This window comes from Plectropomus leopardus, chromosome 6 (genome assembly GCF_008729295.1).
Source record: "Plectropomus leopardus isolate mb chromosome 6, YSFRI_Pleo_2.0, whole genome shotgun sequence".
Classification (NCBI taxonomy): domain Eukaryota; kingdom Metazoa; phylum Chordata; class Actinopteri; order Perciformes; family Serranidae; genus Plectropomus; species Plectropomus leopardus.
The window spans coordinates 11,882,784-11,893,052 of record NC_056468.1 but is presented as its reverse complement, the minus strand read 5'-3'; the positions used below and the strand labels follow the sequence as shown (position 1 = coordinate 11,893,052).

The 10,269-nt window shown below is 38.4% G+C and overlaps 2 protein-coding genes across 2 annotated transcripts; both read right to left on the bottom strand.

Annotated features, from left to right (window-relative positions):
• Window positions 1-764: 764 nt before the first annotated feature.
• LOC121943909 lies at window positions 765-4,283 on the bottom strand. The gene is made up of 9 exons (XM_042487509.1): window positions 4,224-4,283; window positions 3,367-4,104; window positions 2,447-2,531; window positions 2,117-2,190; window positions 1,939-1,961; window positions 1,352-1,395; window positions 1,135-1,230; window positions 970-1,050; window positions 765-822 (listed from the first exon to the last, which is right to left on the bottom strand). The coding sequence occupies exons 2-8, from the start codon at window positions 4,079-4,081 to the stop codon at window positions 1,002-1,004; spliced, it is 1,086 nt and encodes a 361-aa protein (XP_042343443.1). The 5' UTR covers window positions 4,082-4,104; window positions 4,224-4,283; the 3' UTR covers window positions 765-822; window positions 970-1,001.
• Window positions 4,284-4,839: 556 nt separating this feature from the next.
• c6h5orf34 (chromosome 6 C5orf34 homolog) lies at window positions 4,840-9,953 on the bottom strand. The gene is made up of 11 exons (XM_042488650.1): window positions 9,703-9,953; window positions 9,438-9,527; window positions 8,476-8,835; window positions 8,146-8,408; window positions 7,939-8,037; window positions 6,391-6,511; window positions 6,167-6,258; window positions 6,010-6,079; window positions 5,828-5,925; window positions 5,690-5,736; window positions 4,840-5,545 (listed from the first exon to the last, which is right to left on the bottom strand). The coding sequence occupies exons 1-11, from the start codon at window positions 9,904-9,906 to the stop codon at window positions 5,355-5,357; spliced, it is 1,635 nt and encodes a 544-aa protein (XP_042344584.1). The 5' UTR covers window positions 9,907-9,953; the 3' UTR covers window positions 4,840-5,354.
• Between the last annotated feature and the right edge of the window lie 316 nt (window positions 9,954-10,269).

Genomic DNA, 10,269 nt, shown 5'->3' with positions numbered 1-10,269 from the left:
TTATATGACAGCTATACTTACTGGTTACTCGACACATAGTGATTTAAAAAAAAAGATAGATAGATAGATACATACATACATAGATAGATAGATATTTAAATACTGACCCATTATGTCTCCCATACTGATAGCATATATTTTATATGCATCCACTGCCATTTCTACAGTAATGAATGATCAAATTTGACTGATTCATTCAGAACAAATATAGAAAGAATACAACCTTGTTTTTGGATTATCCATGTAAACATAAACATCATCCTTCCCAACTGTTTCAGAGACAAGAAAAGAAATAGGGACTGTAGACACTATTATAATAATGTCACACTAAAAAAATTGCTCAAAAACAATTAAAACAGCTTACAATTTTGTGTGCCAAGCCCACTAAAAAGGAGATGAACCATAAAATAAGTAAGACATAATATGTGTTCCTGATTTCTGTCTATTTTAGAGGCACATACCTGTTAGCTCCATCTGGTGCTCCAATGTCATCATAAATGTCTGCTTCAGTCTGGTTAATCAAAGGTCCTGTCTCCTCCTTTTTTAAATCATCACGGCCTGTAGGACAGACTCAGTGTTCCTGTAGACATCTGAAAGAATATTAGCATAGATCAGTGCTTGGGAGTTATGCTAGTTTATCCCAGTCACCCTCTCTTCTTCTGTCTCTTCTACATGTGTTGTTGTTGTTGTTGTTGTTGTTAGTGAGCGCAGTTGTCCCTCTGGGTTAATCAGCTCACCTTGATTCAGAGACAAGTCTGATTTTCCTCCTTTAAAATCAAAGAGTGCCTTTCCCTTCTTCATTGCATGAATAGGTCCTTTAATCTAGTTGAGGATATGGAGATGTCAGTTAGTTAGCTGATCTCAGTTAATAATATGTTTGTGGTTTGCTCTGCACAATGCATAAAATAAGCGATTTCACAGTGGAAGTGTTTCTAAATGTGTTGGTACATTAAGATAAAATGACTCTACCTTGAAATTCTTTTTCTTCTCTTTATTTGCATTTATGCCTTGGCCTTGCATTTCCTGCAGGCTGATGGTTCCTTTCGGCTCCTGATCATCATAATTATCACTGCATCATAACAACGTTATAAGTATAACCTTTATATATTACACACATTTACACAAATCACTCACTGCCTGTTTCTCCTGTGTGACTTTGCCTTGGTTTGCATCCTCTTTTTCACTTTTTCTTTCTTGGTGTGTGTTTTAGATTTCCCTGCTTGTTCCATCCTATGGCAAGATTAAAAGAAAAAAAAAAAAAAACTATATATATATATATATATATATATATATATATATATATATATATGTAGACAATACAATATTAGTCATACTGCTGTCTGATTCTTACCATTTATCATCAGGTTCTTCATAGATGTCTTCACTCAAATCTGCCTGTAGAGCCAAAAAAGTCAAATGGATAAAAAACAACTCCAACAACAACAGTCATAAATACTAAGGATGACTATCTGTATCTGTTCAATAAAATAAATCAACTATATCTGTATCTTTACTTGGGATGGGCAGAGTTGAAACCATAGAATTGGCTGGGAATTAAACTGCACATGGGTGAGGTCCAACCAGAAGTTATTATTTTAAGCCTGAAATTGATATGGTTTGATCAGAAGTTGCTAAATTTAATCACTTATTAGAAGTCTAGTTACAGAGGAACCTTAGGATTGAGCTTCAAAACATTTTAGATCTCAAGAGTAAGAGATTGAACACAGTTACCCAAATGAGGATCATTCTTCATCAGGAGTACAGATATTAACACGTTTTACTTGGAAAAATTATTGTATCTGTAAAAACTATGTTATCTGTACCGTATACTCGCTACATATGAGTATTTAGCTCAACTCCATTGAATGCTATCTCTTCACTGCACCAGCCACCATTAGTTTTAACAGCACACTAGCGTTGGCAGGATGAATGGATTACCTCTGTCCTCTTTGAGGGGTGTACTGCAAAGACAAAGCAACAAGTAATTCAGCAATCCTGTCCCTCAATTGATTTTATTTGCATGTGTGGAATAAGAAATTTTAGACACTGACCATCTGACTGATTAAAATAATGGTGGATTTATCTGGTAAACTTGAAATATGAAAGCAGCTGTGACCTTGAATGGGGAGCGGTGGAGGGTTCCTCATGCCAACATTATCATAGCTCTGATCCTCGTCTAACTGCTGACTCCTTGATTATGGTCAGAAAGAGATTATATCAGTTCAAACATTTTAACGACAGACTGGAATAGACTTTATCTTTGTAACTGTGCATAATGACATTTCTTAAAGGGTTTTGTCGAGATCAGTGAGGATCTGACAAACAGTTTCCTGTGAGAAGCAGCAGGCAAAGTGCTGCAACTGTGAAGCCTGAATCCACAGTTTGATGACGATCAAAACCAAATGTTAACACTAATAATTTGCTACAATACAGCAGCTACACTTACAAAACGGCTGCACGGTCGTATGATGGACATGGACGTGGACGCTGAGGCGGAGCAGCATCAGAAGGTGGCGTCTTCATCCCCCGTCCTGTTACGAAAAAATCTTAATTAATACTCTTTTACTGAACACTCTGCTATGACAATTTAATGTACCTAGACCAACAAGGTGCAGATACATAAAAGATACATTGAAGACAATGTTTTCAGGTTGTCCATTCAATTCTTGGGAACACAATATCTCAAAAACACCTTGAGGGATTTTTAAAAAATTTGACACAAACATTTACTTAGTTTTAAAATTAAACTGATTACAATGTGGTGGTCAAAGGTCTAAGTCACTGTGTCTGTCTCATTCTCTTGAACGCCATATCTGAAGAAGGACTTGAGGGAGTTTCCTCAAATTGTCCACTTGGACTCAAGAATAAACTGATTAGAATTTGGTGGTCGAAGGTCAAAGGTCAAGGTCACTTTGACCCCACAAAACATGCATTTGACTCTAACTCAAAAATTCATGCACTAATTATCACAACATTTCACACAAAGGTTCAATAAGATATAATGATGTATAACGATGAAGTGATCACACTTTATATCCAAAAGGTCAAAGATCATCTTCACTGTGACATCATAATCATCAAAAACATTTAGCCACTAGTCAGTGTTATAACTCAGGAACAGTAGGAGAGACATCTCTGATACTGAACTGGTGACACAAATCTTTGCTGATTTTAAAGAGCTTTTGTGAATTTTTGAGAATTTGTGTGATGTACCCATGTTTTCACAGACATAGACGTAAACTGTAAGTGCAACTTGACTGGTGCACAGAGGCATACAACCACATGGTGGTATTTCTAGTTTACACATTATCTGAAACAGAAATAATCAAATGTAAGAATGATGCAGCATTTAAAATAGTTTCTCACCATAATTCCGATCTTTGAGATTCCTTCCGAATTTCTCAATGTCAACACTTGGAGGCCTTTTAGGTTTCGAAGGAGGGTTTCCGAGAATATCAGGAAGCCTATTCAAACTGATGCAGGGGTCCTTGCTCTCTCTTTGGAGTTTGTTTTTGGCTCCAGCTGTTGCTCTTATGTAGTTAGGTTTCTGCATTTTTGCAGGTTTGAGAGGTTTTGTGCTGGTGATGTTTTCCACCCAGCCATTTCTGCCTGTGAAACTTTGCCCTTTGGTAGAATTGTTTTGTTTTCCTACAGATAGTTTGGTGCCGTGGTACACTTTGGGAAAGGATGGCTCATGTCGTTGCCGAGTTTCTGGTTTCAGCATTTTGCTAGACTCCAGTCTATTATAATAAATCTGTTCCGCATCCGTGGGAGTAAGAGAGACATATTTCATGATTTTCTGATGAGAGGGAGTAGAAGATCCAGAGGTGTCGGTGTTAATCTGTGTTTCAGCAGGTTTAAGTGATTGCACTGTCAGTGATGAAGGCTTCAGATTCTGTGTAGCTGTAAATCTTCTCTCAAAGTCAAGCTTCAGCATGTTGCTTGTGTTGGCAGCACCTGATAGATTCCCCTCAATGGCGGCTATTTTTGCTCGAACAGACGATCCAGCGGCCTGCTTTTGTTGAAGTGCTGATTCAAAGGAAGAAACTGGCACAGAGCCACTACTTACGATTTGATCCATTAGTTGCCAGATGTATGACTGTCCTTCACACAAAGAGAGTGAAGAGTTACAGTTTCAGGAGGCACAGAGATGCAAGAACTATATGAATAAGGATTTCACAAAGAGCATATCATGTGAGCATAAATTGACAGTAACCTCTCACCTGATGTGTGATTCTGGTATGAGGTGCCCTGTAAGTCTGTGTGGCCAGAGGTTGTGTGATACAGCCGATCGCTACAGAAAAATGCTCCACCTATAAAGGAAGTATTTGACTCTTAACTGCGTGAGAAGAAGCTGATGCCATCTGCTTAGTATGATTGTCAGGCTGTAAAACCTACCAATTGACCCACCAGTTGATTAGAATTTTAAAATGAATGATTTGTTTATTAAGACATTTTTTTTTTTTTTTGCAGTTTTGGCAGAATGTGTTCATGCAGGCATCTTTAAAATAAACAAATGTTTTAACATTAATCATGAAAAAACAACCATTGAGATGAAACAGAAATGTAAAAATTCAAATAAAGTGAGTAAAAGTAATTTAATAGAAAATAATATACTACCTCACTAAAATGTGTCCCTTGGTTACAATATAAATTGCTAAAGGACCACGATGGATGCCTTACATTTTTTGATACTAGATTCTATTGCCAGAGGAGGAATTTAAGCATAAGCACAATGGTATAGATACAGTTCTTGAGTTTGAGAAATGAAAAACACAAATTGACAATTGTATTCACTTATTAAACATGTTTTTGAGAAATGACAAAATTCTGGCCCATTTTGGGCTTACAACACTGCCCTAATAAATATATTGCACCTGTGAGGCTGTGGTTACCCAAGCTTGTTTGAGTAGCAACCTACATTATTTCACAACCCCCAAAAATTTCATATTGTATGTCATACTGACCCTTTTACAAACAGTCACACTATGTATAGTATAACAAAGTCATGGGTGTAGTGAGGAAACATCAAGGCGTTGAAGCCATTTTGCAACACTGAAAGAGCTTATCTCTGAGCAATAACAGGAAGGGACTGTGTGGTGATAAATTAGCAACATGGAAATCACTTTCTGTACAAATATAGTTAGAGTCATGCCAGCGTGTGTTGGTGGTTAAATACAACCTTCAACAAATAGTAGTAAATACAAATATAACAAAAAGGCATGTGCCTGTATCGACAGAGAAACATCTTTATTTCAGTCTCTACACATATACAGCTTTACATGTTTAAGGTGCCACACTCATACATTGGGGTTTCTTCTTCTTCATAAATGTTTCTTTGAAGCAGGATGTTTTTAAGTCAGTGTGGCTGCAGATACGAGAGCGTCGATGTCCTGTATGGCTTTGGATGTTTTCTGAAGAGCCTCGGCGATGCAGTCCTCATTCATTGGTTTTTGAGTCTGACTCTTTGACTCTTCTGCAGGGCTACCTTCCAGTTTTGCACATCCTCTTTCACTTCTTAGCAGGTGGCTGTTCTCCAGAAGAACTGGCCACAGGACGTTAAAGAGCATGCACAAACTTCCTGAGCATTATCTATGTACACTGACAGGTACGCGTAACTGCTGACATGAGAATATAATGTGCAATATTCAATGTACTGACATCCACAGCCACTTATTGCAAAGGATACAGTTGAATCTTTTTATCTTCTCCAGCTCTACAGCAACAAGATCTGACCTAAATGGAATGGAGTTATATAGCATTACATACAAATATTACATTTATTAATAAAACCCCAAAGAAGTGATTAAAAAAAAACTGAACTCACCGACTTTCTGTTGTCTGCGTGACATGAACGCACTCACCAACAGACAAAAGATTAAACAGATTTTCTTCATTCCTCACTGATTCAGAAAAATCTTTCGCCTGGAAACAAAATTATAATAAATTTAGCTGCACAAATACTGAGTGAACATTGCAGATATCATCAGCTATGGCTACTTTTTTAACCTCTTGCAAGCAGCTGGGTGCAGCAGGGAGTTTCAGTGATTGCTTGGTCTCATTGTAGCAAGTGAGGATCCTGTCACACAGCAATGTGATGGTCAAGACAGGGACTGATGCAATAAAGTTGTCAAATTCATCAGACTGTGATGCAACCATGGCTCACCTACTTGCTCGACTCACAACAGAGCGCACAGAGTACAGCTGTCCAGGGACATCAGGTGGAAGGCTGTTCAGATGGTACTTTACCTCTTTAACCTGTTAGATGAACAGAATCAAAAATCCCCCCAAAAAACCCAACAGCAACAACAACAAACAGTATGACAGTATGACAGTATGATAACAGTCTTCATGGCAGTTTTATGAAGAGAGACAATGAGAGAAAATTACCTGCCCTGACAGCAGGTCAGGTTTATGATGGGTAAAATAGGTGTTAAGGACACCGTTAGACCGAATGACTGATCCATCTCCTGGGGAAACCTCTATCACTGAGACCACTCCGCTCAGTATCCTACACAGGAGACATAAGGTAAATACAATGTCACTATATATATATATATATATATATATATATACTATGTATCCCTTTATTTAATGACAGTTTGGCATAACAAGCTGTTTAAATTCAAAATGAGAAGTGTTTTGCTTGTTTTTGAGTCCTGGGGCATCATTCACAGTTTCCTTGTACAAAGAGCTGCTCCTAAATCCTACAAAAATTCTTGGTGTTTTCTCAGAATTTCCTCTTGAAATTACGACGAGATCTGGGTAAAGATGAAAGTTAACCACAAGGCATCTTAGTCCTGAAAGAAACACGTCACCCACAAAATTATTATTATGAATTGTGTAGGTCAATTGGTCATGCTGTGTTACCTTGAATTTGTGAAGAAAACTTGTTTTTTCTTGCAGGCCTCCACCGAAAATCTTGAACGTGATTGACTGATTGATTGGTGACCATAAATACAGCAGTGAGCTATATTAAAACATCCATTTACGAACTCTACGGTATAATGTTTTCTTCATAAACTGAAAATAACACGGCATTACTACTTAATATATAAATGGTCATTTTGTGGGTGAAGTGAGCTTCTAAGATGAAAAACTGTCAGGAGCAGGAGGGGGACCTTGAGGAGGCTTAAGAGATTCCTCAGAAGAGGAGAAAATGTCAGAAGAACTGAGGTGGGAGAAATATTGTCTAAACACTAAACACACTAGATCATGCAAGGATAACGTTTTTTGGTCTATGTCATTAGAGATGTGCTTACATCTGCTTCCCAAAGCAAAAACGCCATAACGCCCAGTGATCCGAATACTAAGAAATTGGGCAGCTAAAGAAATGCAACAGTGTAGAAGTGCCGACTGTCTCAACCGTCCATCAGCAGAACGATCCTACAAACAATTACAGTGCTTTCACTGTCTCATATTGTGACACAGTTCATTTTATTTCCACTGGGTGTCCACACTTTGTAGGCTCACAAAAGGACAACCAATCACATCTTACAAAATAATGCGCCATGAAAGTAAAAGTTTTTGTCTCTTTCTTGCTAAGAGTTGCTCTGAGAATATTACAAAATCAGTCCTTGTTTGAATTTTTTTTTTTAATTTTAGAAGTTAAGAGCTCTTTGGGAATATTCTCATAATGTTTGTGACTACAGCCCTTGTATTCAATTCAATTCAACTTTATTTATAAAGCGCTTTTCGTGCAAAATTGCAATACAAGGTTCCTGATAAAAAAAAGAAAAACAAATATATAAATAAACACAGTGCAAATGCAATATAATAACAATATAACAAATGAGATCACAATAAAACAAGGGATGAAAAAGACAGGGGAAGAGGGTTTATAAAATATGAAATTATAGGATTATATTCAAAATCCTCGTACACAAAATGTCAAAGATCTTTAAGGTCCTTGTTAACCTTGAAAACCTCTGTACCTACCGGTGAGTGACTCCTTGACACCACATCACTTTTACCAGCTCTGTGGGATGATCTTGGTCTAGATGTTCTTTTTTGGCCAGGGGGTCTTTCACTTTCCACCTTAAATACACAGAAAAGGAAATTTAAATCAAATTTTTAAATACTGCTCCACTTTTCTGTTTTTTTGTTGTTGTTGTTTTTTAAATACAAGTCAGCTGATCATTCAACCTGTGCCAGTGAGGTGATGGACAGGTGAGAGGCAGCGCCTGAGGAAGAAGAGACCGTCTTTCTGTGATGGAGATGTCTGTTGTGTTTACTCTCCTGTGTTCCTGGGTGAGATCGCCGTTTCCCTCAGCTCTGATTTCTTCAGGTTTAGAGAGACGAGCCGTCCAGAGGTGGTGAGCCAAGGAGAGAGGGTAACACCAGATGGGGTCAACGGCACAGCAGGAGTGATGCTGGACCACTGTGGTGGATTGGTGCATCTCCTCTGGCTGCGAAGGGAGGTAAGATATTTAATCAAAGCTGTTATATAATAAGATAAATAATACTAAGCATTACCTTTGGCTGAGTAGTGCTGATAAGTCGAGGAGAACAAGACCTCGCTCTGGTCGACTCAGTCCTTCTGCTTCCTCTACCCTGAAACTCCTTGGTCTCATTGTTGGTGGTCTGACAGATCATAACTTGCTGCTGCTGCTGACTTTCAGAGTCTCTGCTGACAGCCTGCATGCTTCGGCGCTGATTTTGGGTTTGACTGAGGCTGCATGTGAACTCCACGGTGAACTGTTCACCTGAGGGCGACAGCATCAACTCCGCTCTTCCCTCCTCCGACCTTATAATGGTCTCGCCTCCAGTTCCAAGCCTAGCATCACATGAAGACCAATCAGGCCACTGAACGTCTGAGTCGATGCTGACAAAAGGCTGCAGGAGGAAATGCAAAAAATACAAATGTCACTGGGTAAATATAATTTTAGGGACTAACAGCAGGTTAGGAAATAGTTCTTGGTCAGATGGTGGATAAAGCACCTGAAAGACATACTTGAGTAAAAGTCTCAACGTATCTAATATTTACTGTACTTAAGAATCAAAAGTAATTTGATGACATTAAATGTCCTTAAGTACTGAAAGTAAAATTACAAATAAAAGCAGGTCATAATTTTTGAGAATTATAAAGTTTATATACCACCTTCAAAATGGAGCCTGTATTATACTAGAAGAAAAACAATGTTTGTTTTTTTTTTTTAATTAAAGGAATTAAAGAACAAAATACAGTTTTTCTTCCCTCAAATTCCTTCAATCATCCTCCTGTCATCTCTTTCCTTCCTCCCTTCCGTCCCTATTTTGTAGTAACTAACTAAGGTGTTTAGGGGAAAAGTACACATTTTATTTGGGCAATGTAGTGGAGTAAAAAGGAAAGTTGACTAAAATATAAAAACGTAAAGTACAGATACTGCCCAAAAAAATACTTGAAAACTGTAACAAAGTATTATTACTTCAATACATTACATGAATGCACTTAGTACCTTCTTGTGGTGAGCGGGGATGAGCTCCTCCGGCAGATATGGTCGATTAGCATATTCATTCCTAAATGCCAAAGCAGCCACCATGATCTCCTGTAAAATGGCATCATCCTTTTGAATCAAGAGGTTTTATTCGCAATGCAGAAGAAAACCAAACCGTGTGCACTTATCCCAGCAAACATCAGACTGCAGGCCCAATCTGAGCCTCTTAAAATACACAGCGGGCACAAACAAACGCCGAAGAAAAGCTGGTAGATGATGTTTTCACCTTATAAGAGCTGATGGTGAATCTGGTCCTCTGTCGGACTCTCTCGGGGGGCAGCACAGGATGTCCGGAGGGCTCCGTGGGTTTGACCAGCATGAACTCGCAGCCACACGGTGACAGCTGTAACTGCGCTCCGTTTGCGTAACGAACATCCACCGACTCGTCCTCATACATGATCATCAAGCTGACACTGGTGCTGGTTTCCATCGTTAAACCAGAAAACTAGATCAACTTTCAGATCAACTGAGCTGAAGACGCGCTGAAACTCAAAACACGGTGACGCGTCAGTTAACGTCATCAGGTGGAGACGTTTGTTATAGGCGCGCTCACGGAGAGGGAGCGCGCCAGGCCTGGTTATGACATGGTTTATTATCTTTTAATACATCTAAGGTGAGCTGTCAACATTTTTAAAGATATAGTATCAGAATGTAACTGTACAGCCAAAAATATATGAGAAACACCAAGCAGAAAAATAAAAACAACAAAAGAGGTAAATAAAGGCTGTTTTCATAACTATTTTCTTTAGAAAACTTAAAGTATTCAAATCATTGTTCTCTGAGTAAATACGTG

Bases quoted from the DNA above. Each gene is read 5' to 3' on its own strand.
- c6h5orf34 (XM_042488650.1), bottom strand. From the start codon at position 9,906: ATGGAAACCAGCACCAGTGTCAGCTTGATGATCATGTATGAGGACGAG. The intron at 5,737-5,827 runs GTGAGTTCAGTT...CATTCCATTTAG, and splicing joins ACGCAGACAACAGAAAGTCG to GTCAGATCTTGTTGCTGTAG. The intron at 5,546-5,689 runs GTATCCTTTGCA...TCCTGTGGCCAG, and splicing joins GAAGATAAAAAGATTCAACT to TTCTTCTGGAGAACAGCCAC.
- LOC121943909 (XM_042487509.1), bottom strand. From the start codon at position 4,081: ATGGATCAAATCGTAAGTAGTGGCTCTGTGCCAGTTTCTTCCTTTGAA. The intron at 1,962-2,116 runs GTCACAGCTGCT...TTGTCTTTGCAG, and splicing joins TCCACCGCTCCCCATTCAAG to TACACCCCTCAAAGAGGACA. The intron at 1,231-1,351 runs GTAAGAATCAGA...ATCTTGCCATAG, and splicing joins GAAGAACCTGATGATAAATG to GATGGAACAAGCAGGGAAAT.